At 41.5% G+C, this 22628-nt stretch overlaps 1 protein-coding gene across 2 annotated transcripts in view; it reads right to left on the reverse strand.

Annotated features, from left to right (window-relative positions):
* Positions 1-2029: 2029 nt before the first annotated feature.
* The window catches only part of HSD11B1 (hydroxysteroid 11-beta dehydrogenase 1), a 38254-nt gene continuing 17655 nt past the window's right edge, over positions 2030-22628 (reverse strand). Inside the window, exons 6-7 of one of the 2 annotated variants that reach the window (XM_017659722.3) lie at positions 4212-4355; positions 2030-2758 (exon numbers count right to left, since the gene is read on the reverse strand). In XM_017659722.3, the coding sequence (XP_017515211.3) occupies positions 2541-2758; positions 4212-4355 (362 nt within the window). In that variant the 3' untranslated portion in view covers positions 2030-2540. The remainder of the gene's footprint in view (positions 2759-4211; positions 4356-22628) is intronic. The other variant, XM_017659724.3, reaches the window with a different exon arrangement.

Here is a 22628-nt window from a genome sequence, read left to right on the forward strand (position 1 = left end):
CCTCAGAGCTCCCTGGTGCTTTGGTTAAGGCTGTTGACTTCCTCCAAGAGGCTGATGCCCTTACAGTTGAAGACTGTGAGCCTTCCCTGCCTTTGGAAGCTCTTGTTTGCCCTCCTTCCCTGGAAATGGTAGAAACAAGCTGGCCTGTTACTTTCAGATGCTTGGAGGAGGAGATAAATAAATGGGCCTTTAAGAATAGCTAATTCTTTCAAGAATGTGTAAAGTCAAAGTCAGGGTGTGGTTCTGGAGCAGGCTGCTCAGGTTTGAGAGCTGATGGTGCGCGTCTCTCCTAATGTGCATTAGAGCTGGTGGTTTGAAACTGGCCATGGCGGGAGTATTAATGTTATGGGAGTAGATAAGTACTACAAATCAGGGCTTTATTATTATTATTTCCTGTCTTTTTCTGGAGAACTGGTTGTTAAATATTTACCAACACACCCTTGGAGGGACCAAAAGTTCAGTTTACTCATGATATAAATATTATTTCATAGCTTTTCTTGTTTTCCTCATGCCATTCAATAAATGATAAGTGGGCAGAATCAGGGAGCATCTAAGTTATACTGAACATAGGCTTTAGTCTCATGTCTTTGGGCCTAAAGAGAACCCTAAAAGTTCAGGCTGAAAGCAAAACTAATTTTAATCTGACTTTGGCTGTAAATTTGTCATCTGGTCATGTGCCTGTCTTAGGTTTCATCTCCTTTCCTCCTAATCAGCCTCCTGCCCCATCCTGTTGACGATCTTTAGGGCTTCAGCTCTTGCAAACCTGGCTTCTTGCCCCATTTGTGCCACCTGCAGAAGCCCCTAATTCTGGGACAGGCATAACAGTTTATCACTTGCATCCAATCACCTCATCACCTCCTCTGATTCAGCACTAGTGTGCGCGCATGTGTGTGTTACTGTTACACAGTCAGAAACCAGACTTTACATTTTTGGTCTATTTTCTCACCTGCAGGTACAGTCAGGTCTCTCCTGCTCCCTTGCACTGAGCATAGCCTGGGAAGGACCTCTTTCTAAGAAAAGTCCAGCCATATTCACGCTGTTGGACTGGACCCAGCTCCCTGTGTGGCTGGCAGGCTCAATGGACTCCAAACGACTTTGCTACCCAGTATTTAGATTAAGAGGTGGGAGATTTCCCTGTGCTTCCAGGCCCACCTTGTGTTCCAGAATTGCTTACAATGGAGGCTCTACATTTCTGAGTGTTGAGTTCATGCTGGATGTACTCTACCTGTCTCTCCAGAACACTCTTCATCCTTTTCCGCCCTGCTCTGTGCATGGGGAAGCTGACTGGTACGGTTTTTATCAGCAAGAAGTCAGAGGGAAGGAAGAGAGTGAGGCTGGGGATCTGGACTCCCCCAGATCTCTCCTTCATGATCCTTGGACTAGTTAAGGTTCTGGTTGCATTCCTTAACCAAAGTCATGGCTTCTGTCATGAGGCACTCTCCTAACAGTTCTATTTCTGGGTTCTCATAACATTTCTCTTTTCTTGTCTCAAAGGTGGGCCTAAGGTTGGAAACCATTGCAGCTAGCTCTGGAATACTACATTATCTCTTGTGACTGCCCTTTAACCTTGCCTACACTTTTGTAAATAGTCTCCCTTTTATTACACTCTACTAAAATTATGCAATTTGTCATCTCTTATCTGTTGGGGAACTTACCCAAATAGGGATTTATTGTATTATTAATAGAGCTGATGTTTTGTTTCCTATTTGATTGTAGTTGGGTTATGCCTAGCAAACATTGAATAAATGTTTGTTGAATGAATGAATGACTAAATGTCTGAGTGACAGGATTAAACTCCTACCCCTTCTCTCTAAACTTCTGCTACACAGTTTGAGTGGTCATGTGTAAAATATAGATGCTTGGTGCATTCTGAGTGCAAAAAGTGGGTGTAGATTATGTGGCTTAAATTTCCGGGGACCTTCACTTCTGTGGGTTTGCCCTAGTGATTTGTCCCCAGGTGTCCTTTTTCCTGGAAGAGCAATATAGAATAATATAAAGAGTATTGGAAATATACAAAATGGTGAAGACATTATTATGTTCATTAAAAGAAGAGTAAGGTATGTCTTTAATTGGAGAACACATAAAGTTTCAGACCCCAAAATAAGAAATGGACATTGAAAAGTTTCACTTGGTCCTTGGGTTGGTTAAGTTATGGTTTTAAAGCAACCATACTGAATGAACTGAACTTACGGCTACCAGTTATGAATTTATAAAGTTTATGTGATCTTTATTATAATTAATATTGTATTAATCATCTTGACATCATTATATATGAGGTGAATTTGATATAACTACTTTGTAATTATGGTTACTTTCAGTTTCACAACTGCAGGATGCTGTGGTTCATGACATTCATGATAATTACATTTCCACTGTGCAAGCGTTAGAGGAGTTCTCTCAAACAGTGAGATGTGACACATGACTTGCAACTCTCTGAGGGCATTTATCTCTCTGGGGAGATGCCTTCATGGATGATGCTCAGATAAATATCAGGTAGGACAACCCCAAGCTCCCTTACCTTGCCCTGCCCCAAGAAGTGCCTAGTTCTTTATTAACTTGTCCACATTATAATATCTTAAGGAGATAGATTCCAAGATCTTCCTCCCTGGATTTCCCAGCAGGAGAGCTGTCCAGATTGAGTTGTCATAATATACTTCATCTTGGCGGAGAGCTGCCCCCTTGATGATTTCCAGGGCACATTCTTCCTTTGGAGATGCATCCATGTTTAATATCCCATCAACTGCCTTCATGGCTGTGTCTGTAGAGTGACAAGAGGAGAGTGGGATTATCCAAGACTCGTAAAGTCTACATGATGGGAAGTCTGCAGACACCAGCACCTGAGCTGTTCAGGGCTGCCTGCCAGTGCTTGCTCTATAAAGCCTACAGGCCCTATTCTGAATATGTGGTGAAGACTGGGTATGTCTTCAGGTCCTGTTGGGCAGAGAGAGGCTTGCTTGGTGTTAATGTGGGCCTTTATTCCTGGATGAAGATTTTGGGGGGCCAGTTAGAGGTGATTAATTGAGAGATTTGAATCATGTTCTTCTCTTGGGTGTTTGGTTGGGGTGAGGGGTAAAACTGGGGGACAGAAGGAGGATGGAAGTCATATGATGACCCCATAGCTAATGGGAAGCATCAGTGGGCAAAGACAGAGTGCAATGTGATAATGAGTTACTGACTCATAAAAGGAAGAGATGGACGAGAACCCAGGCCTCTTCCCTTGTCAACCTAACCACTTTCTCTTGGAAATAAAGTTGCCTTCTTTCCCCTCTCAAATTTTCATGTCTTTCTTGCACAGCTTTTCTCTCTTTCTCATCCCTTTCTTGTTTCACTGTACATCTTTGCCTTTCTCTCTCTCTTATTCTATGACTGCTACCCAATTTACTCAATTACTCTTTAAATAGAGCTTTCTTGTCATACCTGCCACATGTTTTAAATAAACCTGCATTTGGATTTATGGAAAAGTTATAAAAATTATGCAAAGTATTTCCTTATATCCTTTACCCTGTTTCCCCTAAATATAACATCATACATGACCATTGTACAATTGCCCAGAACAGTATGATCTAATTGGAACAATATTACTAACTAAACCACAGACCTTATTCTCACTAATATCCTTTTTATGTTCCAGGGTCTTATCCAGACTTACACTTAGCAGTAATTTCTTCTTATTTTCCCTTCAATCCATGACATCAGACTTGCCTTGATACTTTTGAAGAGTACTCATCGATTGTTTTGTAGAATGGCCCTCAGATTGGGTTTGTCCATTGCTCTATTACAGTTGGAGTGAGGTCATGTATTTTTAGCAAGAATACCACAGAAATGTTGCTAGGACCTTCTCAGTGTATCATGTCAAAGGCTTCATGATATTGGTATGTCTTTTACTGGTGATGCTATTAAGAAAAACAGACTTGCCCTTGATAAAATCTTATATAGGAAAGTAACAGCTAGTGAGTGTCCATGAGGACATGTGTTCAGAATAGGATCAGGTGATGAGCGTGGCATCACCCTGTATACTTGGTGGTCAGAATGGGAAGAAGGGTCAAAGAGTAATCAGAGGCTCCACGAGTGACAGAACTGCCTCATTAAATGAGGACCAGTGCCCTTAGTGGTTGCTAGTGCATTACGCAGGAGCCAGGGGGTTCAGCACAGATTTACTGGCAGTAGAAACGCACACAATCCATCTGCAGGCCACTTATTTATGACTTTACCTGTGTTTATGAGGCCAAGGATGCAGAGAGTGATTGACACGTTGACATTGGTCACTGAATACTCCTTCCTGATGGAGGAGAAGAACCCGTCCAGAGCAAACTTGCTTGCCGAATAAGGAGCAACAAGTGGACTAGCCATTTTCCCTGGATGATAAAAGAAATGGGGATAACAAGAGGACGGACCCATTTCTGCTTCTGACAGAGCTGATCTTTGCTTTACCTGTAGCAGGCTTTGTCAGCCCTTTTCTACCCTTGGCATAGTGGTTTCCCTCTACTCCTTATAAGGATTATTGGGCTGTACTGAATTTCTGAAAGAAAGAGTCACTAAATTATCAAAGAAACTCCCCTTGCAGCAACTGGGGTGGGATGTGTGGTGGGCTGCAGAAACGTCTTCATTGAAGAGGGATCAGTTAGATTTTAGTAAGGTAAAATAAGTGGGACAACTAAAGAGCCATGGAATCCCACGGCTGTCAACTCTGCCGCCTCTGGACCGAGAGAGCTAGGGCTCTGGGGCTTGGCATGGGCTCTGGGACAGCACAGTGGCCTGCCACTGATTTACTTTCTTCCAAGGGGAATGGAAACTCCTGTCTTTGCTTTTCTCTCCATAACTATTTATTACTTTCATAAGCCTGGTTAATGCTCACTCAGGTTTTTGGGAGGCCACGTGGACACATGCCTAGTAGGATAACCTATTCTTTGTACCTTTTCTAAGAGGGAGTAGAAGTGGCGTGTGACTTTAGACTCCTTCCTGAACATTTTTAGATCAGCTGCTTTAAAATCCTTGGCTGCAAGCTCTGAAACATGGGTCATTTTAGTATTGATCTCCATCTATTGCCTTTCCTCCTGATTATCAGTCACAGTTCCTATTCTTGTATGTGCAGTAATTTTTCATTGTATTCTTTATATTGTGAAGGATACATTATATGGTCTCTGATTCTACCACTTTTATCCAAAAAGTATTGACTTTTATTTTTTAGGTGGGCAGTTAATGTGACCGAAACCCTGTATATCTTGCAGTAGGTACCAGCTAAAAATCTCTGTTTAATTATTTAATCTTAATGGGCATCTTGGTGTCTGCATTGACCATTATTTGGTCAGGGCACAAACAGAGATTTGGGAAGAGTTTGTATATAGAATTTGGTGCTCCACCACTGTGGCTCTTTCCTTTCCAGGATGTGCCCCGTTTCACTGTCTGGCTGCTACAGACACCCCAAACTCTCCCTTCCGGTTCTTGAAGGTAGGCAGATGGCAGGTTTCTATCCCAGATATGGCAGTGTTTTGGGCCTGCTAAGGTATAAAATTGGGAAACTCTTCCAGTGCCCCTGCCCTCTTCCAAGTGCCAACTAATCTCCAGTTCCCATGTGCTCTTGCCTTTTCTCTCCAGTGCTTTCATTGGTTGTTTTCTGTATTTTGTACAACCTCTGTTATTCGCAGGTTGGTCTGAGAGGTGCCACTCTGCCATTATTGAATTTGGAACCTCCATACATTTTAAAATGTAATTAAGTTGCATGCCAATTCCATTAAGAAAGGATAGTTTATTTAATAAAGATGCTGGGAAAGTTGGTTAAGTAATTGGAAAAAATTGTTAATTACTTGTTTTATATCATATATCAAAAAAATTTCACATAGAAAATTACAGTAGAATGTATTGTCTACCCAATATCCATTTCCCCTTCTTTAATAATAGAATCTGGGTTTGCTCAGGACAGCAGTGTGTTCAGATACAACTGTTTGCCTGCTCAAGATTTCTTTGCACTTTGGGATGGCCATGTGATGTAGTTCTGGCCAGTGAGAAATGTACCAGATGATGGTTTCCAGGCAAGATATTGATTTCCTGATAACATATTCAGGTGGCATGTGTTTTTTACTTTCTGCCCTTCCCCTTTCTTCCTACCCGGGCTTCAGTTATTGTACCTAGAATTATAGCAGTCATTTGTGAATTTAAGGAAAAACTACATATTACGGATTAGAGAGCAGAAGTGTGGAGTGAGCTTGGATTCTTGAAGATACAAGTCCACCAGACCAGCCCTGAATATCTCATTACCTGAGGAAAACAAACCCCCATTTAGTGTTAAACAATTGTAAGTGGAATTTTTGTTACATGTTGGAGCAGAATGCATTTTCTGATTGATTAAAAAAAACAATTCCATCACATAAAGAGGGTAATATAGGTGAATATTTATCAGACCTTTAGTTATGAATGACGATTCAATAGAAAAGTAAAAAAAAAAAAAATGTAAAAGCAAAGAACACTTGACTATATAAAAGGTAAAATTCTATATGGCCAAGCAACTGTAATAACATCACTATAGAGGTAAGAGATACATGATAAACCAGAAAACCATTGACAATATATTAGACAGACAAAAGCTTAATATCCTCAATCCTTAATGTATAAAGAACTCCTAAAAAATATAAACAAATCTCTTTGGAGAACCACACCAATTCCATTCTCAATTATGAGTTTTGGCTTGAAATAACTCCACAGTCAAGTTCCGAGAATGGGTGTGAGACCCAAGATGTCCACCCAGAGTACCTGATACCTCTGGGCTCCTGGTCGGTTTGGGACTGGACCACAGACTCAAGCAGGGCTGTGGGACACCTTGCTGGTTCCCTAAGCAGAATGATTTTCCATTTCTTCCTCTGTAACAGAGCTCGAGTTGGATTCATGTTTGCACCTGTTGGCAGAGACTGCTAGCATTCTCTCAATCTATCCTCTGCCCTTCCTCTTGAGTAGTAGAATCCCTGATTTGCGGCTGGGCTCACCATTACCTGGAAAACCCACATTTCTCAGCTTCTTTGAGCCATGTTGCCGAATGACTAAGCCCTATATCTAATGGATTGTAAAGTATATCATGTGATTTCTGGGATATGTTCTTAAAGGAAGAAGTCAATCTCTCCCTCTCCATTCCTTCTTCCTTCTTGATGTCTGAAGGTGCCTATGATGGCTCTATCTCCAGAACTACCTTGGACCACAGAACAGAAGCCACATGTTGAGAATGGCAGAGCATTGAGTGGAGGAGAAGGGAAGCTGGGTGACCATGGAGCTACCATCTGAGCCCCATATTGCCTATCTTCAGGCTTGATTTTACCTTTTAACATTTAACCAACTGTTAGTTTATATTTTCTGTACCAGAGAGCTGAACCTAATCCTTTCGATAGTCCTTCTCACTTTTGTGCAGCCCATGTGCCAAAGGAAAACTGATCACCGTCTTGAACTCTAGGGGTAAGCGTCTATTATTTATTTAATCCCATCCTCCTTGCTCATGACTGATGCAAGACTGGACATGCAGCCCATTCTGGTCCCATGAGACTCGAGGAGAATTTTGTCGGAGTGTCTGGGAAATTTCTTTGTTTTTCTGGGAGAGCTCCTTAAAGTAGCAATCCTGTTTCTCTTCGGTTAGGCATTTTTGTTCATGGATGCAGGGGCTAGAATCGGAGCAGCCGTTTCACTGTCAGCCTGAGGATGAAGCCACAGTGTGGAAGAGAGCAGGGCCAAGAGAATCATTGGGATATTGAACCTGAGCCAATTCAAGAAGCCTGCCCTAAATCTGGACTTCTAGTAATGTCCATAATTTTCCTATTTAAGCCAAAAATAGATCTAAATTATTTGTAAGAATAGCATAGTGGTTAAAAGTATGAGCTGCTAGGGTCAGATGACCTGGGTGTGAATCTCAAGTATGTCAATTCCCAGAAGTAATATGTGGATAATACTTCTAAGCTGAAATAATCCATGTAATATACTTAGCTCAAACTTTGGCATGTAGAAAGCATTTGGTAAATGCTATTATTATTAGTATTAGATTTCAAATTGGTGAGAAAAGTATGAGCTATTTAAAAAATTATGGTGGGGCAAATAGCTAGATACTTGGAGAAAAGAAAAACTGCTATCTAATTAATAGATTCAAATTATATTAGAGAGTATATGTGGAAAGTAAAATAATAAAATATGGGTGAATATACAATCTCAAGGTAAGAAATACTTTTTAAAGCAAAAAGTCAAAAGCATACGTTATGAAGGAAGACATAAATAGGTTTGAATACATATTGAAAAAGCTTCAGTATCCTAGAAATATTCTCCACAATGGCTTGAACACACATCATGGTCTCTGAAGAAACTGAAATAAGTGACATAAGGATTTTAATTAGCTCCTGGTGGATATTTAAACTGAAAGGTCATATAAGGATGGGACTGTGGTAGCCATTTCCAGCCATGGAAAAAGAGAAGCAAGAGATATAAGCAGACAAACAAAATCATCATAAAAATATGAACTAAACAGGAGCTAACAACGTAGCTCTTATGTGCTAGTCTAAAGGTTAAATAATTGCCTAAAGTTGCAGGGTTAATGAGAATGAGAACCAGGATTTAAATCAGGATTCAAATTTGACTCTAGTGGCCCCACACTTTCAAGCATTAGGTGGTATTTCCTCTACAGAAGCCACTGTTCTTCATATGAGTATTTTTTGGGAGCTATGTGTCAAATCTAGCCATTCCTGAACTGGTGTGTCTGCTTGACAGTTAAGCTCCCAAACAGGCAGCATTTATGAACAGCAATATTATTTTCACTTCTAAATTGACGGACAAGTGTACCCCTAAACAGATAAGGCTAGTCACTCCTACCTGGTCCCTTTGTATTAGTTTCCTAGGGCTGCATAACAAATTATCATAAACTTGGTGGTTTGAGACAACAGAAATTTATTCTCTCATAGTTCTGGAGGCTAGAAGTCCAAAACCAAGGTATCAGCAGGGCCGTGTTCCCTCTAACGGTTCTACTGGAGACCCCTTTCTTGTCTCTTCAAGTTTCTATTGTCTGCTGCCAATCTTTGCCATGCCTTGGCTTATAGATGCATGACTCCAACTGCTGCCTCCATCTTCACACTGCTTTCTGCTCTTCTTGTGTGTGTCTCTTACTTTTCTTGTCAGGACACTTGTTATTGGATTTAAGATCACCCAGATAATCTGGGATGAGCTTATCTTCAGATCCGTAACGACATCTGCAAAGACCCTTTTCCATGTAAGTCACATTGACAGGTTCCAGGTGGAAATATCTTTTGGGAGGCCATCATTTAGCGCACTACACCCTTCTAGATGATGATAAAGATATTTACTGTATCTTATCCAGGTCGCAACTATGACGCAGAAGCAAGAGACATATGATCCCAGAGACTGAATTCCTATAGCAGTGATTTTTTGTCCCACTAATGGGCCTTATTGTATCCCATTTTCTAGATTTAATTACACCTTTGGTTATATGCTCAAAAGATAAGAAAGATGGTAAACTATTTTGCAGGAGAAAAGAAGAGGGATTTTTGTTGTTGTTTCTGAGAGGAAGGTGAGAGGAGAGAGAAAGGGAAAGAGGAAGAAAGGAGAGAGGTAGAGAAGGAGCCAGCCAGCCACAGCACAAGACTTTTCCTGAAAAATTCCCCAGATGGATGTATGGTTAAAATTTTTTTTAAATGGCAAAGAAAAATCCTGAATTATTAGACAAGGTCAAGACAGGACAAAGACTATTGAAAAATTAACTTTAATAATGAAAACTAGGCATGAAGTAGACACTGTAATGTATCTATGGGAACTGTCAGTTTCTCAGCTTAAGGCTGCAGTTGTAAGGGATATTCATTATCACCACATTTCATCTCTCAAATCATGTGACCTCCCATTGATCTGCAAACTTTTGAACCTATAGTTCTCAGATTCAGTGCACCTAAGGACCTTGGGAGAGAACCTGCAGATTCAAGCCCAGACCGTACCCAGATTCTTCTAGTCTGTGTTCTGGGGTCAAGGTTAATCAGGAAGAGGGTATTTATGTGTAAACTATTTTATGGTGGCTTTTGGGTGTGGGTGTGGGTGTGGGAGCGGGAACAGCATGGTGGCATATGCTTGTTGAACTTGATTTAGGAACTCGCAGAAGAAATGGGGAGGGAGGGTCTTTGGAAGGGGCTGAAATCTCACAATGACAGCTGGGTAAGCTTTCACTGAATTATGAGTTATTGTGTCTCTTTAAAGCCCAGACTAATATGACTTGGGGAAACATGTGTACCAAATATAAACTGGATATTCGGATGAAGAAAAATAATGGATTAGCCAGGCAACTTCACTTGCAAGAGATAAGTTCTGAACTCTGCTTAGCTGAAAGAAAGTACAGGGAGGTGGGGAAATGGCTTGTACAAAGGCTAGAGATGGGGATGAATTTGATAGAATGAAAATGAAAAGCTAGTAAAACAAGAAGAATGATAACATAGTTCATTATATTTTCTCCTCTATAAAAGTAAAGGCGTATACGTAGTTACCCAAAATTCTTAGTGCCTGATGTATGGAGTTGAGAATTATTTTTGGAGTTTAGAGGGTGGTATGGAGTTTATTACATAATTAACACTCCCAGTGAGGTCTGGGGAGGCATCTTGCAAGCAGGCACATTACCTTTTTGGCACTAGGGTATTTGAAACTTCACATTGAGGTAAGGCTTTAAATACCTTCCCTTTAGTTCTAACCATGTAGAATTCATTATGAAAAAATTCCTTAGTTTTCAGAGCTTTTTTTTTTCCTCAGGGTTTTTGGATTTCGGAATTACAAATAAAGGACAATGAACCAGTCCAGGCACACTAAAGAAAAGCTGAAACATTTCAAAAAGCAGAAAAAAAGGAAAAGAGAAAAATCTCCTAGGTTCTTGCTCTTCCAAAACAACCTTGACACATGTCGTTGAAGTCTTTTCTATTCATGGTATTGTTTGTGAACATTTCCCCGCCTAACACTAATTAGTTTGTGTGAGCAAACCTCTGTAAAGAATCTCTGCAGTGTAAAGCAGGTTACGAGTTTCAGAAAGCTGAAAAGGGCAAAGCTAAAAAATCCCAGATTCTTATTTTTCAGAAAGGTTCTGTGAGTTAAGCGGCCCTGGTCAAAATAGAATAAGTAATGTGTAACAGGATGTTAATATTTGACTCTAGTTTCAGCTAAGGTTCAAAGGCAGATAGCACAGTAATTGGCAAATGCCTCCATATTCTGAAGGAGGTTCCAGACTACCTGAGCATTTACAGAGGATTTGGCAACAAAGACAAAACAAAGAACCACAAAATACAAAACAATAAATTTGCAATATGCAGACCCGCAACCCTTCCAAGGGGATGCAGGGGCTGAAGGTGAAGATACCAGAGAGGACAGGAGTTTGGGAGGGGAAATGAGCAGGTGATCTTCCTAGAAGGGGTGGGAGCTTTCACTCACATCAACCCTTGTGAGAGGAGCTTCTAGGACACCTTGCAGAGGGCTTGTCGCCGGGAGTTAGAGGGACACCAAGGACTGAAGTTTTACCCAAACTGAGAGGCTGGTTATAGGCAAAGCCAGCGCAGAGCTAGGCAGATTGTGTCATACACAAGGGACCTCTCCCCGTGGGGTCCCGGAATCCAGCCACACTTTGCTCATCACTCTGCAGGTGTTGTCCCAGGACTCAACCCTGGTCCCCAGTCATTCCCAGCCCTGTCCCAGGGGAGAACCCAGAGTGGTGAGTGTATTCCCCTGCATTCCCGGCACATGAGGGAAACTCATCAGCAACTGTTGTTCACCTCACAGGAAGAATTATCAATATTCCAGCAGGGGCTTCCAAAGAGCTCACGAAAGCACCAGGGCAAGACTCAGACTTGGTCATCCTCCCGGCCCAGAAAGCAGAGGTTTTCAGTATCTATGGCCAGAGGAGACCAATGCGCTATTACCTTGGCATCAGCCAAGAAAGCCCTTTCCTATCCCATACCTCTCTTCATCCCTGCACCCCAACCCCTCACCTTTTATATAAGGGATGCTAGAGGGACCCTGATGAGCAAGGAGTTGGAGAATGGGGAGAAAGCCTGGACTCACCTCTCTTACCTATCCAAGGTTTCCTGCAACAGCAGGTTTGAGCTTGACGAGGGGAGGAACTTTGTTAAATTAAACACGACTAGGACATTTTAATTACTGAATTGGGACCTTTCTGGAGACTGGAATAATCCAGAGGATGTTTTATTATCCTGGAGTGTGGCCATTTGCCCTGGATCACATCCAGGTCCAGGGAAGAGCTAACCCCTAGAATAGGTCTGACAGGAAGAATAAAGTTGTTCCTGATTATACCCTACAAAATGCACTTTTTCAACTACCAGTTAAAAAAACATGCCCGAGTATGAGCTTAATTACATCAAATGACCGTGTAAATAAATGTGCTGTTCTAACGTGCATGGAGCAGTCATGAAAGTAAGGGCATGATTAGAGGCCTGAATGCTTTTGACCTAGGTTAAGTTTTGGCTTCTGTTGGGGAATGGAGCCATTATGGCAGAATAGGTATATGGCAGCTGGATTTCCCTTCTGGGAAGTTTTAGACCACAAAGAGATAGAGCTATGGTGACCATACTTTCTGAAGAAGAATAAGAGACAAGGAGTCTGACAAGAGTGCAGACTTGGTGATAAATGGGACATACTGTTTGCAATTAGCTCTGTCCCAGAAAAGCTGGGACTTAGCCACTGGGGGACACAGCAAGAGCCAGAGGGCTGGCAGGTTAGCTGTGCACTGGAGCTCGTTAGCTGAGCAGAAGAGGTCAAAAGCAGGTCTCCGTGCTTTTTTCGCCCACTCCACACTCTCTGTCCCCAACTTCCCTGCTGAGATTTTGAAAATATTTCTATGTTAAAGGCCGATTGTGAACTGTTTTAATTGAGAGCTCAGAAGAAAGGGTACAGTATTGCAAAGCTTCACTTCTGTCTGCTTTCAGACTTGCAGAGTGACCCCAGGTAAATGTGCCACATCTTCTGTTGAGCGAGCCCCAACTTGAGGTTCACCAGGCCTTGATGGATTCGAGGCTGGCAACTCATCCTGGATCCCACCCCTTTTCCCCAGCTCTTCCTAAACACCTTTCCTCAGCTGTGACCCTCATGGTCTAAACGCTTATAGTTGTCTGGGTTCTAAATTAAGTCCATCTTTCTATTCCAGGCTTTGGGGAACCTGAGGCACCATCATAAGCAATGAGACAACACACAACACAGTGAACACTGAAGTAATGGGAACGGATGGGATTGCCCAGGGAGTGTGTGTTGAGTGAATTAGGAACAGGGCTTAGGATGGAAAGAATCTGAGGAAATGAATAATAAGATTGGGGAGATGGAGAGAACTGAAAAGGGGCAGTCAGGGCAGCTGGAGGACACCCATGGAGGCGCGTTTTGGCCACAGACAAGGGAGGTGTGTATGGTGTTGAAACTGTACAAAAAGTTGCAGAGATAAGATAAAATCTGTTACTAGATTTCACAAGGTGACTTTGTGCAAGTATGAGGGGGTGGGGAAATGTGGTTCCTCCTGTTGTCTCAGAGTATCAGCATATCTCCCAGGGCAAGAATAAAAGGACAGATTTTCAAGAAGCCCCGCAGTTGAAGAGGGAGCCCCAACCAGGTCTACCAGTGTTACTTACTCACCTACGTCCAGAGTAAATGGTTGTGTTTGGAGAAGGAGGAGTGGTCAGTATCTGGTGTTCATCTACTAAGGGTCAAAGGGGGGATCTGCATTCTCTTCACCTCTAGTCGCATAAGAGGGGCTTTAATGAGATTGTTTTGAGACCTTTGCAAGTGTGCCCTGGAGTCTGGAGACTCACCCCTGAAATTCTACAGCAGAGGCAGGGCTGTAACTGCTGTAGCCTGGGGGCAAAGTTGAGTACGTGTTGGGATCAAATATATTCACCAACAGCAGGCTTTTCTGAGACCAAATGTGAACCCCATGGAGGTGAGCTGGCCCAGAGTCACCTGCCCAGGGGTGGTGGGGTGGACCGGGCTAAGAGGGCTGAGCTGGTGGAGCCCCTGGAGCTGAGAGGGGTGAGCTTGAGGAGGCACTGTTCCTGCCAAGGGGCCTTCTGCAGGGGACCCCTGAGGGAGCCACAGGAAGCCCCGCAGAATCCATCCTCATGCTTCCTCCAAGCCACTAGACCCCTAGGGTGGGGATTTTTTTCTTCTGAGATAATTTCAAATTTACAGAAGAGTTACAAGAATAGTACAAATGACCTGTCTCCCCCTCATGAGCTATTTGAGAATAATAGCTGTAATTGAGGCAATTGCTGACCCGATGCCCCATCCCCCCTAAGTATGTCAGTGTGCATTTCCTCCACATAGGGGCCTCCTCCTCCATTTCCACAGCACAACTACCAAAGTGAGGAAAGTAGTTCATTAGTTTCCTAGACCTGCTGTAACAAACGACCACAAACCGTGCGACTTAAGAGAAAAGAAACGCATTCTTTCACAGTTCTGGAGACCAGGAGGGCCAGTGTCATCAGGGCTGCACTCCCTCCAAAAGCTCCAGGGGAGAGCGGATCCTGTCCTGCCTCTACCAGCCTCTAGCGGCAGCCCGCATTCCTTATGGCTAAATCACTCCAAACTACCGTCTTCACAGGGCCATCTCCTAGTCTCCTGTCTGTTTTCTCTTCTGTCTCTTATAAGGACATTTATCCTTGGATTTAGGGCCCATCTAGGTAATCCAGAATGATATCATCTCAAGGGCCTTAACTTAATTAAATCAGCAATGACCCTTTTTCCAAGTAAGGTCACATACACAGGGAGTTTGGATATAGACATATTCACCATTTGAGGGCCACCATTCAACTACTACAGCATTCAGTAGGACAGTACTTTTTAAAAAAATTAAATCACTTTTAAGTGTACAGTTCAGCGGCATTAAGTACATTCTTATTGCTTTGCAACCATCATCACCATCCAGCTCTTCTCGCAAAACTGAAACCCTATACCCATTCACAATGACTTCCCATTCCCATTTCCCCCAGTAATTGGTGACCATCATTTTATTTTACGTTCCTATGATTTTGACTAAGTACTTCATATAAGTGCAGTCATACAGTATTTGTCTTTTTGTGACTGAGTTATTTTACTTAACACCCTCAAGGGTTACCCATGTTGTAGTATATATATATCAGAATTTTCTTTCTGTTTAAAGTTGAATTATATGTAGATAGCACGTTTTGCTTATCCATTCATCTGTCAGTGGACGCTGAAGTTGCTTGCATGATTTAGCTAATGTGAATAATGCTTCTATGAACATGTATGCACCTCTCTTCAAGACTCTGCTTTCAATTCTTTCAATTATATACCCAGGAATAGAATTTCTGGATCATATGGTAATTCTATTCTTAGTTTTTTGAGGAAGCTTCATACTGTTTTCCACAGAGGTTGCACCATTTCACATTCTCACCTATAGTGCCCAGGGGTTCCAATTTCTCTACGTCCTCAACAGCACTTGCTATTTTCTGTTTTTTGTTTTTTTAAATATTGGCTATCCTATCAGTTGTGAAGTGATATCTCACTGTGGCTTTGATTTGCATTTCTCTGATAGCGATGTTGAGCATCTTTTTGTATATCTATTGGCCATTTTTATGTCTTCTTTGGAGAAATGTCTATTCAAGCCCTTTTCCCATTTTTGAAATAGGTTGTTCAATTTTTTTTTTTTGGTCATTGAGCAGGGTAGTCTTTGAGACTATATAAATACAGAGTTTCTTGTTAAACTTTAACCCACTAGTTTTAGCGCCCATTGATGCTTCCTGGATTGATTATTACTGTGGGGTTACCAAATGGTGATTTTTCCCAATTTCATCACTCTATATTCATTATTTGTCTTTCTACTATATGGAAAAGGCTTCTCCTCCCTCATTTATTAGTTCAGGTATTTATGTCATTATGGATTCTTATTATAGAAAACAGGTTTAATCTGTTATCATTATTTATTTGAATGCCTCGATGGTCCCAGATTTGTTTGGTGGGAGCCCCTTAAATTTTCCTATGTCCTAGCAATGTGTCCCTATTGTTCTCTGAGCAGTTCTTTAATACCAGCACAAGATTTTCAGGTTCATCTTATACCTTTCCTGCCAGCCCTGGGATCAACCATTTCTCCAATGGAAAATTTCATTTTAGTGGAGGATATTTGGAAACCAAGATCTGGGTACTAAGTGTGCTCTCAGCCCCTCTGTGGACAGAGACAGGGAATATATGCATGCATAGAGAGACACACACATTTATATTTCCGTATCTATCCATGTACATTATTAAAAACTATTGATTCACACCGACATCTCCATTTCCAATCCAACATCACAAGAGTCATTCTCATTTTCCTCCTTTTCGTAATCTGTAACATTGAGAGTGAAAATCTGGCTTCCATTATGTTACTTATTTGATTGATGCCCCCTGTAGGGGACTGTTCTTCAGGTGCTTCTGCACCCTCTGGGTGGATGCCCTCCTCGTCCTGCCTGGGCTCTGACCCACCACGCCAGGCCACATTGCACTGCCCCTTTGCAGCACGCCTTGCAAACGCTCTTGTCAGCTCTTAGTTCTGATACCCCATGCCACATACCACATGGACACCCTCTCCACCCACTTGAACTCTGAAACTTCACCCCAGGCTGCAATTGCTGTCCCTCGTGTGCACTGTGTCATCTCCTCCCAAATCAGGCTGCCACTGCAGCTCCCTGCCACCTACCTGTCCCATCCTGTCCAAGTTTGACACCCTGTGCTGACAGAAGCAATCCTGAAGGAAGTTTATCCAAAGGCTATGCAGCGGTTCAGACAGGTCTGCCATTGCCTGCCCTGCTTTTAGCCTAACTCTGCCCTTCCTGTGGCTTCACCGAGCCAGCCATGATTGTTTCCCTCTAGGCTGCTCCTCCTGAATGACTTGGGGTATAGACTTTATAAAACTCAGCTGAGCCAGTTAGATTGGAGGAAATTAGAAATTTCTTTGGGGAAAATTTGTAGTTAGGAGATTCAGAGAGCAAGAGAGTTGGCAATGGGGCAGAAGTAATCATTTTGAGGCTTGTTCTTTTGAGAAATGGACTGTATCCAACTATGTACCAGATGAAGCAGAGGCTAATAGAGAGAGAGGAAAGAGGGGCAGATGTGCTGAGAGAAGCAGGGGTGGCAGGACCATGTGTCTGGGAGGTCCTGGGGTGGCCTTATTTCCTCACGGCCTCTCACTTGCAACCCCCATAAGGCCAGCTGTCTCCCCAGGGGTGGATGCAGATGGATGTATGCCCAGTATGGCCCAGTGGTTTGGCACCCCTTCAAAGTAATGTTCTTTAAATATTGCTCACCATTTATTTAGAGAGTCTGGGGAGAGACTAATTTTCTAATGCTAGAAATAAAGGACTTATTGTATACACTTATTACATGGGAGTTCCCAAATTGGACAACTTCATGGAAAAATATGAAATCATTCAAAACCCATATAGTGAAATGGACTATGCCATACACTAATTGGATTATAACTTTCAGTTGATTCTGCCTTTCTGCTATGGCTGATTTCAGGCACATGTCCGTTGGCTATATTCAGTATTGGTAGCTTTGCTTATAGGTTCATAGACACATTGAAAAAAATCCTACAATAAATGCTTTGTACATATATATGTGACTGGATTGATGGTTATTTCTTGAGAGAGTCTTAGTGTTATGCTGGCTGGGTGAAGCGATGGGAACAATCTTAAGGCCATTGATACATATTGCCAAATTGCCATACACAAAATGAAAAATGAAGAACTAGACTTTCAAAAATCAATAGTGAAAATGAAAAAAATTAGTGAGATTGATAGAAAAAAAATTAGTATAAACATTTGATGTTTTGACCTGCATGATGGTTACATGAGTGTACGCACATGTCAGAATTCATTAAGTTGTATATACCTCAATATAAATAAAATGCAATGTGAAGAAACATCAATAGTGAAGACCAGTTAAAATGAAAAGTACTGTACCCCTTCCCACCAGGAGTATACGGAAGTACCCTTCTCATACCTGCTTTGTGGAGTTAACAAAGTTTTCAACAATTAACAATTTTGTAGGCAAGAAAACTCCCCCAAAAAACAAACAACAAAAACTAATACCCCCATTCTTCACCATGACATTTAGTAGTTTAAATTTGGTATTTTAGTAATTTTGGTCATTTGAATGTGTTTGTTTACTTGTGAGACTGAGTGCAATGTGCTTCTGAACTCAGCCTTCCTGGGAGGAGAAATTTTCTGGTTTTGGTTACCATATAGAACCCTGTTTCTTAATTTTTTTTCCAAAAATTACTCTAATAAAATTCATACCAAGACTGTTGCACAGTTAGCATTCTCAAGTATATACAATGAAAGGTAAAAACCCCCTTTATAAAACACCTTTGGGCTCATACTATATTATACTGTTCTCTAAATTATTTTTCCTTTATGCTTATGATTTTTATAGCCAGTATGTATGAATATTTATGTACTTATTTCACTACAGCTTAAGAACCTGTTGCCAGTAGTGGATGTTCAGGTTGTTCTCAGTTTTTTAAATAACTATAAGCCATGCAGCAACAGTTGGCTTACACTGGAGTGTGGGCTCCATCCCAGCACACACTTGGCCTTGCCCTTCTAGCTCACCGCTATGGCCCCAGCATTGGGCACAGTGCCTGGCTCAGAATGGACCCACTATGCATATTTTTTGAATAAATGGATGGATATATTTGGGGAGCACTTGTGCAAGTTTATTTGTAGAACAAATTTCTCAGATGTAAAATTATGCTCTTTCCCCAGCCGTTCCTCACCTTGAAGTACCTTCAGCAGAATTCTACTTATTGAAATAATACTTATTTCAGCAGGAATCTTCCTTGGGTCGACAAGCTCAACTATCTAAAGCTACACATTTGCACCATGTCAAAATGCACTTTTGACTTAATCAACTTCATTTTTAGCTGCATTTCAATGATACGCCTTTGCAACCAGAAGCAGCACATGGAGTTGATTTGCTGTATTTATCGTTAGAAAAGTTTTGCCTAACATTTCAATGGTCAAAAGAGAAAATATAAATAGCCTACAAATACATGAAAATGACACCCATTAGGTAATTATCCAAGTTATATTAAATTTTCACTACATGCCAGGTGCTATTGGAGGAAATAAGGAGGATATAATACTAACCAAAAATAAGGAGATGGAGTCCTCACATTCTACCTCACAAGTAAACAAAGAAATTCAAATTATAACTACTAAATAACTTTTTCTTTTACCTACACAACTGTCAATTGCTGAAAACTGCAACTGTGCAAAGTAGGTGTGAGATGAACACACACACACACATACACTCAGGGTGAGAATGGGGCGTGGCACTCATAGTCATTTAAATTGATTTTATTTTTGTATATTTTAAAACTCCAGTCCTTTATTTATCATGTTATCTAAAACAATTTGGAAATGTGTACCAATAGCCTTAAAAGCGTTTCCATCCTCTCACCTAGTAATTAATAATCATTTAATAATTTAATAATCATTGACTTAACTACAGATTAATGTAAAAGACATTTATTAAAGGAGTTTTAAAATAGCAAAACATTGAAAATAACCTAAATATCTGGCAGCAGGGAAATAATTGTGCTCTATCTCTATCTCTCTCTATATATGGAAGGAAATTATCCAAAACATTGGCGTGATTATGGATGATAAAAAGCTATTTATGCTTTTCTTCATTTTTCAGATTTTCAAACTGTGTGCGTATGTGTGATTTTTATAACCGTAGAAGCATGTAAAATAGTTGTTGGGGGCATTGCACTTTCCATTACTTTGCACCTTCAATTTATAATCTTTCATGAGAAATTTATTTCAGAAATTACTCACTTCCTGCTGCGCTTCCTTCTTTTGAATATAACCTTACCTATACACTGATCCTATTCTTTTCCTTTTTGTCAAGAAAATTCAAGAGCCAAACTTGAAACTTAAGCACCATATATCTAAGCTGAGTCTAATTTTGGCATTTTTATATTCTTCTTTTCTTATGACCTATTCTCTGTTTCTGTATTTCCAAATAGAGTTATATGCCCTCTCAAACTGGTAAGTATAAAGACAGGAACGACGGTGAAGCCTTACTGGTTTCATCGGGAAGGAGGCTTGAACAAAATCAGTGGTCAGGCAGGGCTAAGGAGACATGATACAGAAGTTACACCTGCCTTTAAAAAGGGAAACGTGGAACAATAGCAGAGAGAGCGTTACATTGTTTTCCATCTGCACTTTAAATGGCCTCCAGCAGGCAGTCTCCTCTCCTTTGAAATCTCCCTTTTTTGGGGGTCAGTTATAGCCCTGACCTCAAAGATGAGTCCAGCAGCCTCTGTGTCAATCCTTCAGGTTCTGCCTAAACATAATCTCTTTAATTTAGGCAACAATGAGTCCTGGAGTTTTAATGTCCAGGTCGTTGATTCTTACTCTGTCTCCTTCGGCCTTCCTGCAGGCCCTAGTGATGACCTATCTGTGCACACACCTCACCGCCTCATGTTTCTCCCCATTCCCTCCAAATACTCCAAACCTACAGCAGCAGTCCCCTTTCCACCTCAGAACTCATTTTCACCTTGGAAATTGTGGTCCCTGAAAATTATGTCTGAGGTAATTGGATTTAAGACTAAAGATTTTACCTTTACTTAGAAAATTAGAAAAATTGGTTGAGGGATAAATCACCCCTTTCTACTGTAGTTCGCAGGCTCCTTTGTGTCCTAGACCTTGACCTTGGCCTTCTCCTCCCCACTGCACCCCAAAGGGATCCATAAGTTGAGGCATTTGTCTATCTTTCTGGAAAAAGTGGTATGCCAGAGCTGAAGGCAGGGATGAGGTTAACATCTGTATATCCTTGTCTTTTTTGGAAAACACCATTATGGATATTCCAAATCCTGTTAGTTGATATGTCTAGTTGAGAAACTTGGGTGGTTTTATTTTCCCTCTTTGTAATGGGGAATTCTAAAATAGGTTAAGACCACACAGCCAGCCCTCAGCCGGCAAACAGGTTAAGGTCCAACATGTGACTTCATACACTGGTTTGAATTTTCCCACAAAAGCATTGTCTTATGTGGTATTTGCTCCTGGCTAGTCAGTTTAGAATGTGCCTGAAATACTACACATTTACGTAAAAATAGCGCAAAACTGCTGGAAATGAGTAAACCAAGAAAGGAATGCATTTGAATAAGGCTTTAAAAAAATATATAGAAAGTTGATCTCTTCAAAAGAAGATTTACTTGGAAAAAAATGAATAGGTAACTGGAGACCCTTAAGGAAATTCCAGAGAGGTCTGAACATTAGGAGGTTATTGGCAAGGTTCTTTTCTTCCTTATGATGTGCTTTTCGTTTTGAATATTTAAAGAACCCCAGTCTTTCATTGTGCCTAGTTTTACCTTAAAATATAGCTATATCCTTACACTTACGCTGGTCCAGTGTGGCTAGCTTGTGTATTATAATTGTTAGTAGCATTTGCATCACCAGGAAGCCAACAAAGAGAAACAGAACATAGGACTTCTAAAAGTAACTTACCAAAGTTTAGTAGATATGAGGAACAGGCTGTGGAAAGGGCTCTGGTGAGGATGGAAAAAGACTTGCTACGAGGTGAGGGTCAGTGGCTCTTGAGACAAGAAAGGAGCCGAGGGACGGCAAGGTTTGCCCACAGTTCTTCTGAGGGCACATACAGGAGGGGGAGAGAAACAGAGCAGAGGCTGGGTGCCAGCTGTCATGCTTGTAGCTGATGTGATGCGTCACAGTGACGGGGCTCACAGGGGCAAGAGAACTTTACTTTTTAAAAATTGAACCTAAGTCAAGATGACCCATTTTGACTAATTGCAAAGAAACTTCTTCCAGATGTTTCCAGCTGTTCTCTGCCCAGAGCAGTGATTTTTATTCAGTCAAACTGGAGTATTAATATCTCTGTCTCGGTTTGTTTCACAAACACCGTCTAGGCAGACCCTTCCTATTCTTTCACCTACCCCGTTATGCCCTGTACCATTATTCGAGGAAAGGGGTTTTGTTTTCTCCATGGGCTTTGAACGTGAGAGAGACTGGGTTTGGGGTGTGAGCATATGGTGTGGGGTACATGGAGGGATTACTGCCTTCTAGTCTTAGGTGCATTTTGGCATGGGTTGATGTGAGAGAGACTGTTGTTGCTTATCAACATCAGGGTCCTCTGTAGAACCAGAGCCCCCAGTTTTCAGGTGGACACAGGTCCACTCAGAATAAAGACCACAGTTGCCACCCCCTGCAGCAGAGAAGCTTAGAACTTTCAGGTTGTATCTTCCTGCTTCACTTTCTCCATGGATTTCTGACATGATGCGCCATCTTGGACGTACAGGTGAGGATAACACCCTCCAGGATGGTAGTTGTCAGGTAGGTGCCTGACTACTTCATGGGGCAGAACTACCATATCAACCCTGGACTGCTCACTGCAGGCTGTTTCATGAGAGAAATATTAATTTTGATGGTTGAAGTCATTATAAATTCGGGTTTTGTTACAGCAGTTCCACTTATAGCTGAACTAGCACTCAGTGGAAGGAGGGGAGATTAGTCAATGTAATAGATGTTATATACACATAGAAACTTGACTGGGGCCAAAAAGGTGTTGAATGGTGGATGGATTTGGACTTGAAGAGGTTCCCAGAGGCA

This window comes from Manis javanica, chromosome 11 (assembly GCF_040802235.1).
Source record: "Manis javanica isolate MJ-LG chromosome 11, MJ_LKY, whole genome shotgun sequence".
NCBI lineage: Eukaryota > Metazoa > Chordata > Mammalia > Pholidota > Manidae > Manis > Manis javanica.